This window comes from Pezoporus occidentalis, unplaced genomic scaffold, assembly GCF_034315485.1.
Source record: "Pezoporus occidentalis ecotype Australia unplaced genomic scaffold, CSIRO_AGI_Poc_V1 ctg23, whole genome shotgun sequence".
NCBI lineage: Eukaryota > Metazoa > Chordata > Aves > Psittaciformes > Psittacidae > Pezoporus > Pezoporus occidentalis.
Window position 1 is genome coordinate 10,841,188 of NW_026914180.1, and position 24,311 is coordinate 10,865,498.

The 24,311-nt window shown below is 35.6% G+C and overlaps 1 protein-coding gene across 15 annotated transcripts in view; it reads left to right on the forward strand.

Moving 5' to 3' along the window:
• The window catches only part of PARD3 (par-3 family cell polarity regulator), a 455,098-nt gene that overhangs the window by 218,615 nt on the left and 212,172 nt on the right, over nucleotides 1–24,311 (forward strand). For 13 of the 15 annotated variants that reach the window (XM_062621555.1, XM_062621561.1, XM_062621556.1 and 10 more), the window contains 3 exons: nucleotides 10,295–10,386; nucleotides 13,942–14,025; nucleotides 23,547–23,672. In XM_062621555.1, coding sequence (XP_062477539.1) covers nucleotides 10,295–10,386; nucleotides 13,942–14,025; nucleotides 23,547–23,672 — 302 coding nt within the window. Of the gene's footprint in view, nucleotides 1–10,294; nucleotides 10,387–13,939; nucleotides 14,026–23,546; nucleotides 23,673–24,311 lie in introns of all 15 variants that reach the window. The other 2 variants (XM_062621557.1, XM_062621560.1) reach the window with 2 other exon arrangements.

The window sequence follows — 24,311 nt, forward strand, 5'->3', positions numbered from 1 at the left end:
AGTAAGCTTTCTAATGTCATTTCTATGCAGTCCTGAGCCATGCCGAGAAAAATATCCAGAATCAAATTTTGTTATTAAGATGCCTGTGTAAAGTAAAATGATGTTTTGTATGATGGAGAACAGACTGCTATACTTTTAGCTTGCTTCTAAATTGACTCTTATATTCAGTGCTCCAGGGGATCGAACTCTTCTGTACTTGGCTGAAGCTAGTGAAATCCTCACATGCTGATACAGATCTGCAAATCAAGCAACAAGGGACTATTTCAGATTAAAAAAGAAAAAAAGAAATGAATAAGGATAAAAGAGCTATGAGACCTGTTTGAAAATTGCCTAATGACAAATTCAAGTTGCTAAATAAGAAATGCTTTTTGTATCTAAAAAGAAAAAAAAAAGACAGAAAAAAATCATCAGAAGGATGAAAATCATGGTCTTTGAAAAGGTGAGGTGAATAATAATAATATATTCCAGGAACATTACAGGAAAATGTGAAGTGATTTATGCAGAATTTTCTTTTTCCTTTGTCACCATATCAAAGGAAAACTATGTGACTGTTCTAGAATACATTTTTGCAGAAGTCTGTCAGATCTCTAAACTTACAGGTGGAGGCATGTATGTTTAGTTTTCTGCAGGTAAAGAAAGAGTGCGTCCCAATTTCCTGTATCCATTGTCATTTCTTCGTCTTTTAAAAATCACACAGGACTTAATGACTTCTCTTTTCTTAATATCTACATACAGAATAAGCTAACTTGTCTGATTAAAGGAAAAGGTATTTAAAATTCTTTTCCTCTACATTAGTTACAAGCAGGTAAACTCAGTGTGGAGCTATTTATAGGAGAACTAATGGATATGCCTAACTTGACCTACTTTAGATTACTCAGCAGAAGAAAACAAAGTGTAGTTGTACCACCACCCTGTAATTTATTTTTTTCTTATGAACAAAATAATGTCTTTGGTGTTATGGCCTTCTAAATAAATATGTATATTTAGAAGCATACATATTTATTTCCTGAATGTCATAGTAACACTCCATGTTAAAGTATATTGTGGGATTTTTTTTTTCCCATCCATATACATTAACTTCTCCATATAAAATGAATGTTAGTTTTTTGGTCTTTGCTGGTACTGAAATCCCAAATCTGTATAACCTTGAATTGTGGGGTAGGAAGAACTTAAGTTCTTGAAGAAAATTAGATTTCATTTTGTAAAAAATCACTCCTGTTGCAAAATAATTCAGATAAAGTATCTTCTATGAGTGCAGGGGCAATTTTTTCTTTATAAATAGGTATGATATGAGTTAACAAGGGGGGGTGGTGGTATGTAGGTGCATATGTATGTATCAGTTAGCGCTGTGAAAGGGAAAATAAATGGTATATGAAGTCATTCACCAGAATTTTGTTTGTTATGTGGCAAGTGCCACAGTCATGTTGGCTTGCTGTATGGGGATGTTTCTGTGATCGAGGTAATTCCTGCATTATTCAAGGCGGGATAAAAGACCCTGCACAAAACCAGGCCTGGACTTTGGGCTAAACTTTGCACGAGAATTTAATTATACATTGACCTAAATTTGTAGCCACATTTCAAATAAAGCTGATAACTGTTTCCATTAAAAATATTTCCCATGACTCTGACATCAAAGCATGACTTTGAATCTGTATTTAATATGAACCCTAGTACTTGTTTTAGATTGGCAGATCCTGATGGTCTATGTGTCAGACTGTGAATCATATGACAAAAGTTTAGAATATCAGAGATTTGAGCATGGGAATAGTCTGCAGGTAAGCCTTATGTAAAACAAATAAAAGGCTTAGATTTTTGCCTGTGAAACAGATATGTTTTGGATCCTGAGGAAAAACAGAAAGCAGAACAAAATGAACCAGTATTATTTTTAAGGCTACAATCAATTTGAGGTGATTTGATATAGTTGTACATAAGTCTATAAGGTAAGTACTGCTCTTTGTACCGCAATGAAACATCTGTAAGTTGTTATTGATTAGATCTTCAGAAAGCTCTTGAGATGATTTGGTTAATACTGAAAGTGTGGCAGTCCGTGCTTTACATATTTAAAATATTTAGCACCTGAGAGATTAGTACTTTCATGTTATACCTAATCTTTTAGTTGACTTCCTATATTACATTGCTTTTTAAAAACTCATTTTCATGGACTAAACAAACGGCACTCTTAGTGCTGGTGTGCCCTGTCCAGTAATACCAAACCTCCTCTGGCTGTTCCTGTTGGATGTGACTGGTTTTGCTAATAGGTCGCTCTGTCAGTGAACTGTCTTCCAAATTCATCATGTGATTGAATATCTTGAGTTTTGGAATACTTCAGATACTTTGCATCTAATAAAATGTTTAAAAAATTGGTTATGGACTGCAAGCATTATAGGTGATAAGAAAAGAAAGAGGCAAAGCTCATCTAATATCTTAGAGCAAGAATGGGCATTTATGGCTCATCTTCCTAAGCTGCTGCTGAGACAATTAAGATACATTTAAATATTACTGCTTTTCAAAGTGTTGCATCCAAGTGTCTTATCTTTATTTGTCTTTGCAGACATGGAGTATTAGCCTCAACATAGTAACAGATAAATGCATTTTTAAGTGATTTTTGCTACTGTTATATAGTAAGTCAGTGTAGCAATTAAGAAAAGACCCAATGTTGTCTTCCTCTTAAGTCTCTTTCATATAAGAAATGGATCATTGAAGAGTAATCAGGTTCAATTTGGCAACAATTTATCCCTATGTCAATGAACAGAAATGTAGGGGACTAAATTTAGTATAGTAATTATGATCACTATAATATTTTCTACTGTACTATGAGCATTGTGGTGATACATACTACTTGTAGATTTAGAGCTGTTGCAAAATGGCTGGCCATGAAATAGTTGTTGTGCTACAGTGATGTTTCGGTCTTCTTTAAAATGTCCCTTAAATATGATCTGGTAGAAAGAGCTACTTATTTTTGTTACCCATTTGATATTTGCCATCTGTAGAGGAACCTTGATGTATAGATTTGTTATGGTAGCTATCAGTTTGTAGCACACCTCCTCCCTCTGCCTCCACCTTGGGCTGTCAGTAGTCCTGGGGAAGCTGCTGGAATGGTCTGAAGTGGGGTGTCCTCAGCTTGGGGTAAACAAATGTTTTCATTTTCACTCAGTGAATAGAGTCTATGACATATGATTAGGCATTGTGAAATGCTTGAGAATCAGTGCTGCTTTAGACATTACAACAGTTTTATACCTCTATCAGATCCCATTTTATGTCATTTCCCTTGTTTGGGAGGTTGCTGAGTTGCTAAAGTATTTGCATTTCTTTTATATTTTTCCTTTCCCCCCCCCCCCCCCCCTTCTTTCTTTGCTGAAAGACCATTTGGCTACATTAATTAACAAGCATTTTCGATCAACAACAAAAAACCCTTTGAGTTTTAAAGCATTTCATGCTGTTTGTTGGCAAGCTACCACTATAAGGTCATGTCTGAGATTTTCTTTACTAAAGAAGCAGAACCAGCAAAATGTCTCCAGTTAAATCCACTAGCAGGAAAAGCTTTTGTCTAACCCTCTAAAACTCTTTGAAAGGCTCATGTACTTCTCAGTGCTGTCTGCAGTGCCTACTATAAAAAAGAATTAACTGCACCATCATCTAGTAAACAGTTGTTTCAGTGGAATCTCTGTTAAATGGATGAGCAGTATTTGTGTTGGGCTCCTGCAGTTAGCCTGGCTAGCTGTGTGATAGAGGTGTGCACCACCGAATTGTTGCAGAATATATGTGTGTGATTTCAGTGACATAGCACAGGTTGTTGAGCTCCTAAAGATTAAGTACTTCAGTAACCCTCTAAACTATTACATGCTACAAAATAATTGAGAACAGTAGGGCTTGCTCAGCTTTTATTAGTATTACAAGGCTTTTAATACGTTTGGAGAAGAGTCTGTGGTAGTTAGTCAAAACTGAATGAGGTGTTGCATAGGTTTGTCAAAGGAAAGTTGTATCAAATTGTATTCCTTTGCTATCTGGTTTTCTGCTTTTTGGCGAATAGGAAATCAAATATATCTCTCTTTAAATCTGTAAAAACATTTCCTGTCAAGATGCTTCACAACAGAAATAGTGCCATCATGAAGCCAGCCAGATTTAAGGCTCAGTTTGATCAGTTTATTAAATGGGAAATAAGAAATGATTGCCTGTGATAGCAGGGGATGAATTTGATATTCATCAGAGACCTGGGAAATCCCTTCCATTCTGCGCTTCACTGTGTCTATATGCTATCTATTCACTGATTTGACTGAGCAAGGCAAATTTCATTTTAGAGTACTGAGGCATATAGGAACTATATAAATATTGCCATTTTCAATTGTGGGATGACCATCCTGCACAAGGAAATGAATAACATAGGGGTGACTGACACATACGGAGAATATTAACTCATATATATATAAAATTTAATAATTTTTGCGGGTTTTTCTTTTTTTATGTAAATGGATGATGATTTAATGTAAGGGTTTTTTTTCTACTCTCTCTGCCTGGGTTGCTGATAATAGCAGTGCACCTAGTATAGATAGGACTGATGAGAATTACACAAAGCTCTTAATCTAAATATTTGTGCATATATATGTGTTCAGGAGGGAGAAACCCTATCTTTTTTTATTCAATAACTTTTGTTTTTTTTCCCCATGTGATCTTTCCAACTGCTCTTCAGATTTGATTGAAAATTGCCATTCTCTGGAGATTTGGCCAGTTAATCAAGAAGTGAGAACATTAACACAAAAGCCTGATGGATGCTGGTATATTTGTGCTAGTTAAGACACAGGAAAATAGGTCCCTTAGGAGTTGTTTCCTATCAAGTCTGATCGTACAGAAAGAGAACCTACTTTATATTGCAAGGACCAAGCAGACATTTATAAACAAGGCTGCCAGGAGACTAATAGCATATACGGTCTCTTTTTTCTATAATCATTACAGTGAAGTTCAAGAGAATAAAAGGGGAAAGATGAAGGGAAGGGCAGATTTTAATAACATAAGCATTATTGTTGCTGTATCCCAGCTGGGGAAAAAAAATACTGATGTGCATTTTTTTCCAGAGCTTGTTGTTATTGCTGATGTGTCCTTCTCTACAGTAGAATCTAAAGTACCTGTTGGGCTTTATATGCTATTCCTTCTGTTTGGTATTTACAATGATTTCACTCATTATGGTAAAATTAAATGCTAGAAAACAAACGAACTTGAATTCTTCTTGAACACAGTGGCTATGTATTGACAGGCTTTGATTTTCAGAGGGGTGTATGCCTGGTATACTTACTTATCGTACATTGCTCACACTGGTAGCTCTGCCTGTTTACCACCATGGTTGCAATTGCTTGGTATTTCAAGACCCTGCTTTCTGTTACTAATGTTATTAAAAATGCTCTTGTGTAATGAGAGCGTCCACCTCGTGTGAAAATACTTTGCTGTAGTTACCTTGCAGACTAGTAAATATATAAAGGAGGTTTAATTGTTTAAAAAGATGGTTCCTTTGTATAGCTGTTAGGTACCCATGTCAGCCTGTCTTTCTGCTGGGGCTGGATCAGTTAACAACTTTACAAGTCAGAAAAATATTAAGTTTTTTTTTGTACAGTGCAAACAGATGTACTACAATTAACAGCTAGATTTCCCAGACTTTCTGTTTTTTACTAAATATGTTAGATCTCAGATGAGCATGCTTTCCCAGGTGAGGGCTTCATGGTGCAGCTGAGCTGGCTGTGATGCAAGCTTGCGCCTGCTATGGGATGGGGTTGGGTGCGAATGCTGAGCACCGGTGCCCTGAATGTCCTGGCTTTCCATAATCCCCTTCCTGGCTCTCAGATAAAGTGGAGGATTAAGCTCTCTAAATTGAGTGTGAGTTAACAGCAAAGTCAGGGCAGGAAGGTGGAGGTTTCAGAGAGGAAGCTGTAGTTGCTGTCAGAGGTGCAGGTAGAGACAAAAGAGGAATAAATTTAACATTGCGGGTTGCAGAAGTGAACAAGGAGAATGTGCAGAAGGGAGGTCATTGGTGAAACATTAGTACAGCTCCATGCCCTCCTGTATTATGATGAACTTTACTTATAACCTCCTTTTCTTTAATGTTAATTTGGATTTACTCAGTGGACATATTTTCTATTTACACAATAAGTGACCAGTCAGATTTTTTCTCGTGTGTTGGTCAGTGTAGCAGATCTTGCCTTGGAGCATTGAAATCATCTGAAAGAAGATTTACTCTGTTTCATGTAACCACTATCACTAAAATATACAATCAGTCACTTTCTGAACAATAACGGAGCAATTATTATATCCTTATGAATATAAATTGAGTTGAAAAAAACCCACCCAAAGCAAACACCTTTACTCCCATTTTTTTTTCAGTGATTGATAGAATAGAGATCTTGCTATTGAATTTGAGAGATGGGATTAAGTGTTCAGAGAAGACAGATTTATACATAACCCTTACATGCCTTCAGAATCCATTTCCCATTGTATCTGGTGGAAGTAGATTGTAATCACCACCTTCTCAGACCAGGCACCTAGAAACAAATACTGCAAAAATGAAACCTGTAGGAATTTAAGCAACTGCACTAAATTTATTCAGACTCCCTGGCTGCTACTGAATTTCCTGTAGATAATCATTAAAAGATAAGGGAATGTGAAGAAGTTCTGCTTATGTTTTTGGGGAGTTCATTAGAAACGTATTGAACTGCAGAGATGAGTGGGAAAGCGCTTCTTTGAAGATGAAGTAGTGACTGGTAGTAATTGTGGATTAATCAGAGGCAGGAACTGATATTTTGGTAATGAAAGAAAAAATGCCCAGTAAGATAGGGAAGGCATGGCTGTTTTTGAGCTTTGGAAGTGACATAAGGCAGTCTTTACTCAGAAATAATCTGAGGAAATGCTACTGTGTACCTGTGCACAAACTTCTCTCTTAAAAGACACAGGAATTTTGTGCAGATCCATTTAAAAGTATGAATAGCTTTTTGAAATCCCCAGCTCTCTTGAACTAAAACAAATTTCAAGAAGTCTCCATTCTGTTTGATGCCATAGCTCAGGGTGTCATTATATCATTTAATCTCCGCATTAGTTACCTATATACATTACAGACAGCATGGATGCCTTATGGACAGTTACATCCTGTCTGGTGGTATGGGTGTGAAGCCCTGGCTGAACCATCTCATCAAAAGGGAATTGGGGGAATTTTACACCGAATACACCAGTATATGTAGAAGTACATTGGAAGAGGTGCTTTAAATTGTCCTCTCGGCTGTAAAAATGAAATTATCTTTTATTTACTCTATTTCAGTTTTGGAAACAAAAAACATTCTGTCTTTAGTGGCTGTACATTAAAAGCTGTATCTTTTGATATAGCAGGGATTGGTCTTTACAAATTTGGGATTTTGCTCGTGTTGTTTTTTTCTGAGGAATATCTGCAGTAATGCACATTTGGGTTCTCAGAAACTTTCTTGCTCTTCTAAATGTCCTTTTCTTCATTTTACTTCATTATAGCCCATCCAGGTGGAATTTGCCTTTCAGAAGAAAACTACTTTCCAAATAAAGAAATAATTGCTTGATGCAGAGATTTTCACAGCTAGTTACTTTTCTTAGTAAATCAGAATCTTAAGTCAAATCCATCTGCAGGTGTCCAATTTTTCTCTCCATTCACTTCAATGTAAATCAAAATCTGTGTTATTTGGAGAAGAAAAGAGAGCCTGATTACTGTAATATTAAAGATTTTTAAAAGGGTACATCATATATCTGTTGATTATGGCAGTAGGGCTTTCGTTATGGTTGTGATTCCCCCTCTAAGCACCTATTTACAGGCAAATGCATGGTTTTGATACAGATCTGTCTGCTGTCCGGGAAAAGCCAGACAGAGGCGTTGTTTCTTAATTGCTTGGATAACTGACAGTGAGTCGGGTTCCAAAACTTGCTGTGTTTATAATTCTCAGTACGAAAGGCACAAAATGTAGATGTGATGGTGCCAGATAGCATCTGTTTTACATAGCTTCGGATTTTCAGTTTCTAATGTGTTAAATCCTAATATTAAAAGATACAGTATAGACAGGAGGAAGGTAGGTTGGCTTTGGCTTCATCTTGAATGTACTCAGGGTCAGGCAGGAGGATGCTCCTTCCCTTGGTAGAAAAACCTCTGGACTACTGGGTAGGACAGAAAGAAAGCAAGTGGGATGTGCAACAAGTGTGGAGGCTTAAGTGTGAGCTGACATTTGGAGGCTCTGGGAATGAAAGCAAAGGTACTGTCAAGGCTGGGAAGTGGCAGAAAGAAGAATTTGCACAAGGAATTAGCTTGAGTCTTGCACAGTGGACTATATCTCAGCGAGGCACTGAAAGCGGGTGTTATCAAGAGCAAGTACAAAGGAACTTGCAGGAAGGGGAGTGTTGTTTACAGACTTACTTTAAACTAGTCAAGGGGAAAACTTGGGATGAAAGATGGTGAAGTGTAGGACCCAAATGGTACTGGATGAATGGTGCTTACATTTTATATGTCTGCTAAAATGACACAGCATAAAGGAAGACATTTATTTGTTAGCAGAGTCATATCTACTAATAGGAAGGATTATTGTTATTTCAGTCTCTTCTTACATATGTAATACTTATTGTATATTTGCTTGAAAAAAGCACACATGGAAAATTGCCAAAAACATTGTATTAACAAAGTCACATTCATTTGTGATGACCTTTTATCATAGCTGAGATTCCAAATTTTGTTTTATCAGGACCTCTGGTTTTAGACTTGCAGATAATAACTTCAGTGCAATATAAATATGTAGTTTTCTACAATCACCAGGGTCCCTAAGTTCAAAACAAGAAACTCATGGCAACAACAGTCTACAAGATGTAGGAAAAAAGGTGGAACATTTCTTCTTATGTGAAGCAACTCTACTCTGATTTTCATATATATACCTTATTGCATGTAACTTTAGAATTATCATGGTGATTTGAATATTTATTTTTAAACTGTGTACTGGTAAAACTTCAGCTGAAATTGGTAAATATAGAAATATAAACACAAGCTGATATTGCTGAATTATATTTTTCTTTTGTGTTTAGCTTACAAGCAACTTTTACTATATGGAAAATATTTTGAGTTCTTGTTTACGTTCATAATGCAGTTTAGGCGGGTTCAAGATGCTGGTTAACCTTTGAAATGTACTGTTTGCCTAGTGCTTAACAGAGGTAGATGACAAAGAAGTGTGCATTAAAGCCTCTTAAAACACAGGATCATCAATCTTCAAGTGGCTTGGCTTCACGCAGCATGCTGCTACCCAGGATGCATGAGGCATATCTACAGACCATGGAACCTTGATGCACCCAGCCTCCTGCTTTTGCAGATTCTTAGTGGAAATGTCAATTGGACGTTACCAACTGCCTCTACCTGCCTTTAATACCTCTTCAATAATTTAATATGTTTCCTGAGTCTGTGTGCTAAACTCATAATCTGTTACTTATTTTAATGTTCTGATGGCTCTGGCTCTAGAATCTAAGTTCATGTTTGAAACCTACTGTTCACACCTGGTAATACTTTCTGTTTGGTCACATGGATAATTAAAAGCATAAGCTTCTAATGAGTAACGCAGGTATAAGAATAGTTTTAGATCTTCTTACTTTTAGTCCTTAAATTACCTTGATCTAAATTTGAAAGTACAGCATTACAATTTTGACAGTAAAATTATGCATTTGGTGAATAATGTGTGTATTTTTTGGAAAGTCAAATTAAAAATAAAATCTGTTTATTAGTATTACAGCCCCACATAACTCTTTGACGTCAGTTTTTCTGGCATGCTATTAATAAACTCCTGTGATAAAATGTTTAAAAAAGGTTTTGGCATTTTATAGAGTAATACAAGCTGCATTTTTTATTCTTTGCAAATGACTCTCAGGCAGTTGCCTTGTGTGTTTGGTTGAGTCCCCAGTAACCTGCCCAGAGAGAGCTCGGAAGGCATTTGCTGATTGTTAGCTGATTTGGTGCTTTTACTGGTCTACCTTTTAAAACAGTGCTGGCTGTGAGATCCTCTGTAGTGTTGTTGTAGTAAAATTATTGTCTAAAACTGGCTAAACTATAAATACAATTACAAAAATTCATGAAGTGACAAAAAACAAGTTTCAGACAGCAACAGAAAATATTTTTGTCATTGCAGAAGCACACATTTTCACTGCACATGTGATTAATCCAGTAATATGAAAATGGTAAAGTGGTATTCTTGAAATGAGTTAACCTGTTAAACCTAGGTTTATTTTATTTTTTCTTTGCCTTTTTTTTTCCCCTCTTTTTGTTAATATCTAGGATGAAGATCAAACGGAAGAGGACAACAGCAGAGTTGAGCCTGTTGGACATGCAGACACTGGGTTGGAGAACGCTACCAGTTTTTCCCTGGAGTAAGTTACTGGCAGAACACATTGTTTTAACAATGAGTCTGAGATTGAACATATACTAGTAAATAACTCAGAATAATGTTCTTAAGAGCAGTCTTTTTTAGGTCATATGTCATTTTGATTTTAAACAATTTCCTTCATGGACCTTTTTAAAGCAGATTTTAAACAGTTTAGAAAAAGCCTGTGTTAAAGGTGAGCATTGGAAACTTGACATTTATAAGTGCTGATGCTATAGTAGATTTTCTCCCTTGAAGAAGATGCTTGTTTGATGAAACTCTGAAAACTTGACTGAAAGAATAGGGTCAGTGCTAGCACTTGTAGGTCAACAAATAAGATTTTCAAAGTGGAAAAACTTAATTCCTGTCAGCAGTTCACAGTCTACTGGGAAGATGGGGCCAGCAGATCGAGGGAGGTGTTCCTGCCCCTCTACTCTGCTCTCATGAGACCCCACTTGGAGTATTGTGTGCAGTTCTGGTGTCCTCAACACAAAAAGGACATGGAACTGTTGGAACAAGTCCAGAGGAGGGCCATGAGGATGATCAGGGGAGTGGAGCACCTCCCGTATGAAGACAGGCTGAGAAAATTGGAGCTGTTCAGCCTGGATGAGAGAAGGCCGAATGGAAACCTCATAGCAGCCTTCCAGTATCTGAAGGAGGCCTATAAGAATGCCAGAGAGGGACCTTTCATCAGGGACTGTAGTAATAGGAGAAGAGGTAACGGATTTAAACTTAGACAGAGGAAGTTCAGGTTAGATGTCAGTAAGAAGTTCTTTACTGTGAGGGTGGTGAGACACTGCAACAGGTTGGCAAAAAAGTGGTAAATGCTCCATCCCTGGCAGTGTTCAAGGCCCGGCTGGACAGAGCCTTGTGCGACATGGTTTAGTGTGAGGCGTCCCTGGCCATGGCAGGGGGGTAGGAACTGGATGATCTTAAGGTCCTTTCAACCCAAACCATTCTATGATTCTGTGTGCTTGCGGGTCACATAAGTTGTTTGGTCAAAACCCTCATAGGCTGTGCATGTACCAAAACTAATGCTGTTTAGGACTGGGAAGCTCCTCCTCATTCTAAAACAAATCAGTAAGGGATATTTTATTTCCCCACAAAATACAGCACGCTTGACCTTTTGCATCTCACTGGAAAGAGCTGATCCTTACCTTGCTATGGAACTAATGACAAAATATCCCTTCTACCCATAAGTTAAACTATTCAAATTGATTGCATTTATATCTGAAAAATAATTCTTCTGCTCTTATTATTTCTGAATTACATTATGAATTAGCTGCAGAGGATTTAGAAGTTAAAGATCATGGTGACAACTATTAGGCAATACATGCTGAGCTTTACTCCCTTCCATTTACAGAATCTGTTACATTGCTAATTCCAAATGCTGTTTTGCTAAATAGGGTTTGCAGAACTTCTGTCAAACTTAATGCTTCTTGGTGTTGCTTTTAAGTAACTTACTGACTTTTCATCATGTGCTACTTAATTCTTTTCTGGTTTGTTATCATACTCCTTTCTATGTTTGAAGTAGTTGGCCTAAACTTCTGAGAAATTCAGGAAGCAAAATTGAAACAGTCTCTCAGGAAGGCATAATTTCCTTTTGTCTTCTGTTTTTCAGAGTATAACATTAACATTTGGGGTGGATTTTTTTAAAAGAAAAAGTATGAGAAAAATAAGTGTCTTGAACTTATTTTTCTTGTAAAAAAAGAAAGTTTGCTAACTCAAGCAGTAGAACAAGTTAAACAGTGTAGGCTGAGTTTGAAAACTGACTTTCACTTTTTGGTAAAGCTGAGTTTTTCTACTTATTACAGTTCCAGATGAATCACACTGATTTTCACTTGTTCTTTTCCTCAGCCCTCAATTTTCTTTTAAGCTAATAGGAAAGTCAGAAAAAAGGTGATCATAGGGAGCCATAAACATACGCCAATAGCAAAAGATGCACTTAGAGTATCTTTTGGAGGTGAAAGGCCTTGTTTCATTCCTGTGAGCTGCTTTGCACATTAGTTAATGAAAACATCGCCTTATTGTTCAGTGAGAGTGAAACGAAGTTAGCCCTCACAAAAACTGGGACAGGGAACATTACCAAATTCTGTAGTACTGTCAGTCTTAGAACATTGGTCTAGGTCCAAAGAATAACACATTTTTGGCTTATGTCTCCCAGCCCTCCTGTTGTTGCAATACTTTCTTGAGCTAAACAGTGGCATCAGAGGTACAGACCTTCCATTTGTGTTGTTTAAAAAAATGAGATAAAAAAAAAAAATCAGACATGAATCAAGATGTACCACAAAGGTAAAATATATTAAAAAATTTAATGTGGAAGAAATAGAAAACCAACTGTAATGCAGGATTTGTGTTGACTTCCTAATAGTACGTGGTCTGGTTATTCTCAAAACCAGATAAAGTGCTGCAAGCATTCATGATGGGCCACCATATGATCAAGAGCTTATTGAAGGAAGTAGAAAATCTTTTAGTGCTGTCATAGGGCATTGGGCCTGCTCTTTGCTCCATTTCTAGATTAAATTTGATTTGTGTGCTTATGAGAAACAAGCTTCTCAAACAAAGATCTGTGTTTATATATATGTAGTGCCAGGAAATATGGAAAGAGTATGTAATACTAGAGAGAGGCATAAGCCACAAATTTAGATCATGGCTTGCATTCTGATCTCTCACTTCCAGATTTACTGAGAGGTTTGGCCTTCGTGTATTATTTTCTCATTTGGGTAGTTATAACTCTTTATGGTTCATGGGCTATATTCCACCTTTCCAGATGTGGGCATGTTTCAAATACATCAGTAGATTTCATAGAAATCTATTTCTAGAATTTTTGCATGGCTCTTTCTGAACCTGTACTTTCCTCTTTCACTTCTCTCTTTGCAGCAAACGTATAATTGAAAACTAGATGTATAGTTCCTTCAGGAGGCTGTCTGGTTGGTTTTGAATATTATGGTTAAATCTTACTTTGGAGTCTTTGCCTAGTAAGGAGATACAGTAATCTTCCAATAAAAGAAAATGGAATTGCAGAAACCAAATTAATGTGATTTAAAACTAGAAGAATTTAACTATTTAAAAAATTAATAATTCTCATTTGATTATGGGGTAGTTATGTGAACACTAATGTTGAGGCTAAGTGAGTGCTCTCTAAGAAAAAAATTAAGTGTGCTAGTTCTATGATCAGCTTTTAGACTTCTGAGGAAAAACTGTATGTGGTATTTAAGGTATTTCTGCTCAATGGTCCAAAAAATGAACTGAAATTTAACTTTAGAATAAAGAAGAAATAAACAACATGCATGCAATGAAGATGATACCTATTTTTATGTAGCAAAATAAGTTTACAAAAAATTTCTTTGAGCTTTGTCTGTTTTATTAATTGAAGTATTTTTGATGATTGATCTCCTTTCATGCCATCAGTTTAATCTTCAGGTACGTAGCATTCAACAGTGCTTTCATCACCATGACTTGATTTCTGGAATGGTTTTGTTTTTCTGTGTATGTTTGTGTGGGATTTTTTGGTTCCTTATCGGTACATGTTCATATTCCCTCATTCGTCATTGTCTCACAGTGATATGGTAAAGCTCGTAGAAGTCTCCAATGACGGCGGGCCTCTGGGAATCCATGTAGTGCCTTTCAGTGCCCGAGGCGGAAGGTAACGTACTGTGTAGGATTTTAATTGAATTGTAACTTTCTATGTGTTATCTTGATTGTGTTAGTTTTTATATTGTGTGCCTTTGCCCTTCTATAGAATATCGTATGTTTTTCAAAAGGCAGTATTGCTGATTAAGAAAGGAAGAAATGCAAATTTACTGACTCCATACTTGGAATGGATTTTATAATGGAAAGGCTCTGCTTAAAAGGAGTTAGAACTGTGGGGTTTTAATAGAGGCCTTGTTGTAATCTCATGGGAAATTGTAGTATAAAGCCGTTTCCTTTTGGACTCTTTAATATTGTAATCTGCTGCTTTAGTTCAGATAGATATTTATGCAGCATTTCCTTGCTGACAGTTTAGAGCCACAAGTTCCCAAATAACAGTAGGAGTGTAAACCAGCAGCATCCTATGCCTGTGCTTTGGTAAGAATGGAAAACAATCATCACACTTTCAATATGTAGTGTTGTCCCATCTGCTGAGGTTAAAAAGAAGTAGTGAAACCAATTGAAACATTCATTTTGCGAAAGGTAAACTTGTTTTATTATATGACAGGCTGGAACTTCTGAAGTTGAATTGTTTGGAAAAAAAAAAAAGTGTAAAGAAAGTCCTTTACATTAAGAAGTGCAATGTGGGAGATTATAGTAGTAAACAGAATGCATCATCTCTAATGCTTACTTTGCTAAGGTAGAGTTTTAGCATTTAGGGCCATTAATATTGTCCTAGAAAAATAGCTTAACTTTTGTAGTAATTAGTGATGGATTTGAAGCTTTTACGTAAGTTGAAAAATGAAAGCTCTGCAGGAATACATGCAAATTTTATTTTGCTGATGCATATTCTAAGTATACACTGTATTTTCTTTCTAAGGAAAAGGGACACAAATATATACTTTGAAAGTAATCTTTGATTACACATGAGGGTGTTTTATAATCTCACATGCCTGTTGCACAGCAACAATATCAGTTTAGTAATTAAGAACAGAAATTACTTGCTATACATATATATCAAATATTAATTTCCTCTTTTCAGCTATGATAATTTTTTTCTTCCTTCTATACTAAATATCTTCACAGGATTTTAAACAAAGTATAAGAGTATTATTTGCATTTGTTCCTTGAAACCCAGTGGTTTCATAGCCATACTCTCAAGTATTAGGAGAAAATGTATTTTTGTTAATTTAAGGCTACTTTGTCTGAGGACTACAAGAACAAAATTCTGTAAGTGGTAAATTCTTCTCTTCATAATCTGAAATTCAGTAAATTCTGTGTGGGGACAGAAAGGGCATGAGTGAATGGTGCTTCAGACATAAGCCCAGAAGTAAATCCCATAAAGTTGGAAATGATTGAAATGTTCATGCAGTTATCTAGGATTTAGACAGTGTGAAGGCCAAGAAAAAGATGGGTTTAAGATGGGTTTACTAGGTTGGCTGCCTAGTAAGTACTTGTTTAATAAAATTGATCTTAGAAAGGTAAATTTTGACATTTTAAATAAGAATTTTAACTAGTAAAATTCACTTACAGGCTGTTAATGTAGTTTTCAAGTCTGAGGTGAAGCTTAAACTGTTTATACATAGTGAGAGCATGTAAAATGAAAAAGCCGTAAACACAGTAATAAAATATCTGACTTTTTTTAAAGGATGTTATGTTAAGAGCTATGAAGGACTTTTAACTCTTTTTTGTTCTGAGTTTGAGATTATATGATATAGTTTTATTATACGAAAGCCTGTTTTAAATAAATGTTTAGAATTGTCACATTTAAAAATCAATTCTGTTGCAAGGAAATAATTCTGATATCAAAATTTATCCCATTTTCCTTCATAATACTAGAACTGCCCTCGTTGAAAAATGGATGGTACATGGAATTGCTCTCTGAGGTTTTTTTGACGCCCCTTAAAAATAAAGTGCTGGAGAGCGGAGATTCTTGGGTCAATATCTTGAAAGTGTGGTGGAATAAAGTTGAGGAGGACCTTAGATATAGCTAAAACATTTCTCCTATGCTCTTTGCATCGTATTGGAGCAAAGGTAGAGTTCATTGCGTGGTATTTATTATAAACACTTCTGTTGTACTGCTGCTTTACTGTCAGCTGTGCCCACACCTCTACATGGTTTCACTGAGAGCAAATATATTTTCCCCAGCTGCCTGCAGCCAGCAGTGTGGGCAGGGAAAGGAATGCGGCCAACTTCAGGTTTGGAGTACTTGATGAGGAGTTTTGGTTTCTTTTTGCTTTGTTGCCTTTTTTGACCTTTTTTTTTTTTTAATTTTTTTTAAATCCTTCCCTCCCCCAGCTCTTTCGAGCAGTAAAGGTATGCTTGGTTCTCCTTTTGCTAGAGTCAGAGGAAGAGCAGATGCTTGGCATGGATTCTCTCCTGCCTGCTAGTTTCTCACTCTAGCACATGACTGCTGGTTGTTCCTCCTCTGGCTGCAAAGCAAAACGTTCCCTTCTACAGTGAAGTAACTTACCTGAGCAGATCCCCTTCTCAGTAGAAACCTAAATATACAAAACCAAACAGTACTCAGAAAAGATGTTGAGGGGTATGCAAAAGGAAAAGATCCAGTGTATCACATACTTTAGTCCTTTGGCCTACCATTGTGTCCTATAGGTTTGGTGATCAGTTCCAGTTATGCTGTTTTCAATTATTTTTCTTCCATTTCTCTGTGTTTGCTTTTGAAAATGTTACTCAATAGGCAAATGGTATTAAATCAATAGTTATAAAAAGTGAAAAAGTATAAGAAAAGGCTAGTGCAATTCTCCCTTTTTACCTCTGTGCAATAAGAAAGGGACATCTCCCACCAAAAATCTCCCCTCTCCCAAAGCAAACATTTGAAACCTTCAAAAATTGCATCACATAACTCTGTCCTTTATTTATATTGAGGAAATGCTTGATTTTTTCGTGATCCTTTGGGGGTTTGGCGTAAGAATCTGTTTTCAATGTTGGCTTTTGATCTTGAACAAAAACTATAAAGATTTCTGCTTTGTTTATTTATATGCTACTAAGTATTTCTGTTCCTAGTGAAACACAGACTTTTTTTTTAATGGAAAAAAATAAAATCTATCTCCCTAATTCTCTGGGAAAAGTACTGTTGATTTGTACAGACATGGTCAAACTTTCTTCTGTGGATATGTTTCCTTATTGTCCTCCTGTTTTTTCTTCTAGAATTTTATCAGTCCTTTATTGGCCTTTTTGATCATATGCTTTGAATAACAGATATTGCTCACCTTACCAAAAGGGAGGAGGGGTATACATATTTATCACTTTATGGTTGTGAAGTTTTTCAATATTAAAGTTTTGTTTGTAAGACTTACACAGTTTTGCAGTGCCATAGATGCAGTGCTAAGCAGTGTGGGAGGCATAAAAATGAAAGCAGAAAGAAAGACAGAATAGAAAGTTAACAGAAAAGTGTTTAGATGAAAGTAGACCAAAAAGGAAATGAATGAGAGGAAAGCATAAAAGGGAAGAAAACATTAAATTTGTACAAAACTGCCTTTAGCACCAATTCTTCCTTCTTACTAGGTGCTCAGAGAGGGGGGCAAGCACTGAGTTCCCTAAGGATAGCATTTGAGCAGTCCTGGCTAATGGGAGATGCTATGTTGATGCCTAAATGGGGTTACGTTGAGATCTTCTCTGCAAGCTTCATCGTAATTATAAAGTAATATACTGTTATACTGTTACAAGGTCTCTTCTGTTTTAAAGTCTTTGAAATCTTCTCAAGCTCTATACCCTGGCTGTTGTTCCAAAATCCTGCCATGTCTGTCTTTGGAAGGAGATCCAACTGACACAAGAATATATGAGATAAAATCAGAAATCTCTGTGAATAATGACATGGAAGTCATAGTCCCATATTCCCAAGACTACTCTGAAGTCTACTTAGTAAAAGAGAACAGAAAAGGATTTGGATATTCGTCTGAAAACTCCATAAAGAACATCCGTTAATAAGTATCAGACATGTTACTTTGATGTAGAGCAGTATGTAGGCCTCTGCCAGCTATTTGAAGCAAGCCATAAAATCCATGGTAAGCCACACAGCTAAAACCTGGCAGCTAAAAATACTTATTTGAGTTTGTGCTACATGTCCTAAATGGAAGGAAGTCTCATAAGAATGGGAAAAATAAGAGACTGAATTTTATTGCCTTTTTTCGGTTTAAATGACAAATTTAACAGATTTTATAAAAGAAAAAAAGACACCAAACCAACCAAACAAACCCAAATGAAGGCAGGCGTTGATGTATACATAATCCGTGGACTTGAAAATTGTTTATACATTTTTCTGTTTTGTAGTTCTATCTTTTTGCTTTTAGAGGAAATGCCCTTTGTTTTCTAGAATTTATAAATCACCTCATATTTCAATGTAAAAGTTTTAGTCTTTTACTCAACACATGAAGAAAACTAAAGTAATATCTAATGGCCATTGTCTATACTGAGAGTCCTTAATTCTGCCTTCAGGGTGTCTCTCTAACTGTGTTTGATCATCTAGGAGATATGTATTATCTGCATCCCCATTTATTCATCTGCATTTCCAGCCTTTTAAGTCTCAAAGATAGCCATGGTTTTCAAAAACATACGCATTTGGAGAAGATTCCCTGTGGTGTGAATGTACCATTCCCTCACTCTTTTAGCTGACTTCAAGTCTTTCCTTGTCTGATCTCAGATTTTTAAAAGTTACATAAGCTTAATTTAAAGTACAATTCAAGCTAAAAAAACTGAGTAGTAGTTACCAAGGGTTGGAAATTGGTTCCGACTTCAGGCGTGAAAACTGATAAAGTTATTTTAGTGCCTCCACATTAGCACTGTGACATCAGTGTTGTGCAAAGAAGTTTATGTCTAATTTAGCACTGATCAGCCACAATAATTTAACTTGAACAAACAAGCTGATTTACCTACTGTGACCTACGAATCTCAGGAAATTTATACTGTGTTTATGTTCCTGTAGATTTCTCTGAGATTTTTCACTGCATGAAACTGTTACACATCAGCTTTTCCATCAATCATTATTTTTGCACCTTAATTTAGTTTTTGCCTTTTCAGGTTAGTGATTTTGCATAAACATCTAAATTGGTTATTTTCTGTTCCGTCTGATTTGATTATATTACAGTTAGCTTGCAGGTAATAGGTAAATAACTTCAGTGTGTATGTACAACGGGCGGTGATGGCCAAATCATATTCTAGATGCTCAATGTAATATTTGTAGTACTCTCATAGTATTTACACTGTCAGTTTTTATTAAGACAAAGTATCGTCATTTCCATACAGCTGGATGGCATGTGGGGAGTTCACAGTTTCAAAGAACTAACCAGACTAACTCAGGCAATTTAGATGTCAATAAAACATTTGCTGCTTGTTTCTAATTTTATCATTGGTTGTAATTTATACTGAGAACTGAAATGTTAACACATGTAGCTGAGTGTATTTTAATTGCATAATTAGAGTAATGAACCTGGTGGAAATACAGTGGTGAAAATGCTAATATAATCTAAGTTGTTTACGTTCCCAATTAGATATTTAAAGCAAATACAAAGATTGAGCTCTGTGCTTTGGTACTGTTTCCCTTCTGTCCCTGTGTCAGCTAATGTTAGTCTAAAACATTGCAGGTACCAAATTTCCATTCGTAATTATTGTTTCAATAGAGTTGTAGAATTGCAGAGTATCTTGCAGAACAATATTGAATCTCATTCTTGAAAAGTTATAGTTTAATATGCATACAGTGGAAGAATTTATGTTAGAAAACACATTGATTTACTTTAAGTGGGAAAGATTAAGCAAATTCAAATGCACCCATATATTTCTATGCTATATGGTTGTACTTAAACAAATATATAAACTGGCTTTTGTATTTTATACTAGATTAGTTTACAGGCTTTCAGAATTTATGTTTTCCTAATGTGGGAAACAACATAGAAACTGTAGTAGAGCTACATTTCCACTTACCAGGATTAATGATGGTGGCATACAGCAGGGAAAGAAAATCTAATTAGTCTTTAAGTTATTGCATATTTGCAATATCAAGTCTACTTTGTTTTTCTCCAGTTACTACAACAACAAACATGAATTCCCATAATGCCTTTTTTAAGAGTCCTGTTCTGACATCTAACCACAAACAATTTTCATGAACATATATTTTCTGCAAGTTCTGGAAGAGAGTTCTCTCCTTTGCAGAATTGCATTTGGGAAATTGTTTCTGGAACTATGTCTAAAGGGATTTTTTGCTGTATGTGTTTATATATAAAAAATTAAATAAGTTAAAAGGCATTGTGGGAATCCTGGTTTCACATTTGACTCGGGTTGTTTGTCCAGCCTTAAATCAGTTCTCAGTGACTTTAGCTTTATGTAGCCTGGTTAACCTAGCTGTAGCATTTGTTAAAAAGCAGAATCCTCATGAGCAGCCTGTGTTGTGTCTGAGATGAGCAATGCTGCATTAATAGAACTTGTAGCGTTTGTTTAATGAGATTATTTTCAATTTTGACTGGTAGTTTGTATGTTACATTGTTTTACTATTGATTAGGGTTAGTAGTATTTTTAGGAGATTTGAGAGCTTAGGTGAAGTAAATTTAGCAAATGACAAACTGTGCATAAAGACGCATCTTGCATTAATAATTTAATGTAATTTCAGAATGCGACATAATAGCAACATTTCAAGAAAAGTGCTATGCAAAAACCACTGATAAAGCAATTATTTTGTAATCACAATTTGTAGAGATATTGGGATTAAAGAATCATATATTTTCTATAGTGTATTATCATAGTATTAACTCGGAGTATTGTACTTTGTGTAGAATATGTTTTGATATTTAGTATACTGATATTTTAGTATTTTTCATATTTAACCATATAAACAAAATACTGGGTATGCTCTCATGCAAGCATTGCATACACATCCAAATTCTCAATTGTCTGTGGTCACTAAAGAGGAGCACACCTGCATCCAAGAGCTTTTGGGCATGAAGTGAAAGAAGAGTAGACACAATTCCTTCTCCCCCTCAAATATTGTGGTTGTCTTCTTTCAAATGTAGCATTCCCAAGTTCATATTTTCTTGCTTATTTATCCTTTCCCCATTTGAGATAATCCTCTTCAGGAACTTCACTTTGGGGCTCAAAGACATTGTCGCCTCAGAGAAATTCAATAACTCACAAGTGAAAAACTCATAAACTTGTTTTCTAACCATCAGTTTTATATGTATGACAACTATAATTCTAATAAAAATATGTTGTGAAGCCATAGAAGTATTTTTTCCTTTTCATCGTTAACATTCATAATTTATTTTAGTGCTTTCTGCAACTAGTAATCTGTAAAGTTTTATTTTTTATAATTATCAGCTTTAAAAATCAGAGATTGTTATTTTAGTGAACAGAGGGAAAACGAGATTGAAGCAATATTTTTTAAAATTGTTTTCTTTTGTTTCCTGTGACAACATACTTTCATAATTATCAGCAAATCTTAGTACGAGAAATGGAGCACAACATGGTCAATTAGGTTAGCGTGTGACTGTTGGGGACATTTAAAATTTTTGTCATGCAAATGATTAGATGATTGTGGGAAATGCAAGCAGAAAACCACCTAAAATATCTACTACTTTGGTGATCAGAAAAATCGAAAACAAAACCAAACAACAACAACAACAGCAACAAAACAAACATGGAAGAACTGGTTTTGTTTGGGGAAATTTTGGGAAATTAGTTTTGCTTATATTATTTTCCTTTTCAGTGGGAAATGTTGGTTTGTTGGAAGGAATCTACAAAAGGTTGAGCTTTCCAAACCAAAAGCATATCAGCTTGGAATGGGGAGAGATAGGACTAGATACACACTGGTATTTTCTGAAATGCGTGTAATCTAGAGAAGTGATACATTAGATTTATGAATTTTTTCTGGTCCTTGTGCTCACCAGTGTTACTGCAAAGAGACATATTGCTTATTGCAGCAGCTGAGTTAAAGTCAAGCGCAGGCACAGTTAACAACAGTGACTGCAACCAAGCGGTCCATTAGGAACCAAATGAAGGTGGAAAATGTTTGCCTTCAGTGGGACCCCTGGTGAGGTCAAAGGTGCAGTATGTTAAGTGTTTGCAAAATACTCCATATCAGTTAGAAACAGAATAGTATCACTTAAATGTTAATATGTTAATCAAGCTTCATTTGATGATTTGTCAAAATGCTTTATGTTGTTTTTCTCCTCACGGTCTGTTTACATGTATGTAAACATCATATCTTAATGTCTCTAGGTGTGGACATACTACTAGGATTGTTTCTGTTACTCCTTTATCTGCCTTGTAGGAGAAAGCATATGACTGTTCTGTAAAATAAATGTCTTATTTGCATATGTTGATGATATATTGGTAAATGAAGAATTTAAAGTGGAAGAAATAAGTTAGTTTTGTTTTTCTGACTCTGTTGATGAAGTGCTGAAGTGCATAGATAACTTTTGAGCATATGAAGAGTCCTTTCAAGCATCATTGACCACTCATTTACTTTGAGGTACGTGTGAACCTGAAGTGCTATAATCATTGACAGTTTTGTGCTAAAAGACATGCGTGGTCTTGCATATCCTGCCATACAACTAAGTATTTTTCATGCTGTGCCTTAAAATGACACCTGTAAAAGTAATGCTGTTGACTTGGATGATGTGAACCTGACCCACTGATACATCCTGTGGGTTTTCAATGTAAAGCTGATCTTCTTGGAAAAAACAAAAAAAAGCTCAGTGTAGATGCAAGAATAATTCAGAAGACTGAGTCCTTCTTCAAACCTAGAATTCAGGTATAGAAACATTCTATCCTACCAGTACCTCAGAAATCCACTCTTCAGGATCCATTTGATAAACTCAGGTTGAATATACGTTTACCTTTTCTCTCAACAAAGTCCTTAAGATGGTGACCAATTCATTGCACAGAAGCTATCAAATGGTACTTGTCTTCAGTTATTACTGAAACAATTTAAGATAATATGCTGAATTAAAAATGGTATTTACATTTTAATTTCCTCTTTGCTCTTTAGTGAAAAAAAAAAAACAAAAACAGGTTTAAAACTAAAAGCATTTGGTTTGCATGAAGTTCCTGAATCATTTCTCCATCCCTTCCTTATAGGCTGCTTATTATGTGAGATGACCTCACCTTCTATGTGCACAGAAGCAGTAGCTAGCTGTGGTATTTTCTGCTAATTTGGAAACCCAAACTTTAAGTAAAACCTGTTCAACTTCAGTTAACTAGCAGAAAATATGCTGGCTTTCAGGTGTGTGCAACTTCTTGGAGCTTTTACTGCTCAGAAATCTAGGCCTTTGGCAAGAATGGATATGTGATCGTCATACTGTCTGTTCATTCTTTCTTTTAAATTACGTGCTTGATTCACCTAGGCCTTTTGTTTCATTTAGAAAGGATAATAATTCAGGTAATGCTTAAATTATTTGAAATGATGGTATCCTACTTCAAGGTAAAGATGGTTTCAAATTTAGATGTTACTGTGATAAAATATTATTTCAGTAGGATTTTCTCTGCTGCAAATTTTTCAAACAGTAATAATTCATAATCTTAATGTTCCAGAACCCTGGGGCTGCTTGTAAAGCGATTGGAGAAGGGTGGAAAAGCTGAGCAAGAAAACCTTTTTCGTGAGAATGATTGTATTGTCAGGATTAACGATGGAGACCTTCGGAATAGGAGATTTGAACAGTAAGTCTACCTGCCACACATTACATTGCATTATTTAATCTTTTAACACTGCACCTTGCAGTAATTTGAGGAAAGTAAGAGAATATTGACTAAGCTTGCCTTTTGATAAAGAAGAGTTATGCTAAAGGACATTAGGGGCTTTTAATGAGCCAACTATGAAGAAACCAGGATAATTATTGTCATTAGAGTATAAGCACTTTTTATTTGATTTTTTTTGCACATTACCAATTTTTTTTCTTCTTGTATTGGTAAACTGTTTATCCTGAAATTCCCAGATGACTTTTGCTCTTATGCTTGCACTGCATCATGTTCAACATAACTGGACACCATGGAAATTTTATTTTTAACATTTTAAAAACACCTGTGGTATTGTGTGCCTGAGAATGAAAGTTACTGTTAGCAGAAACTTCCTAGAAGAGTTTTGAGAGATCATAAATATTTGCTCCGTGGATGCCTGATCTTGGTATAATCTCACAGTGGTGAATCAGAGAGATTTTTAAAAGTGAAATCAGGTTGTAGTTCACACACAGATAATTGAAAGAGGAAGTAGAAAAGAGGTATGCAGAAAATTAGGGTTTTCAAAGATTAAAATATTGTTCAGAAAACCCTAACATGTTAAGGGCCAGAGGAATATAATGT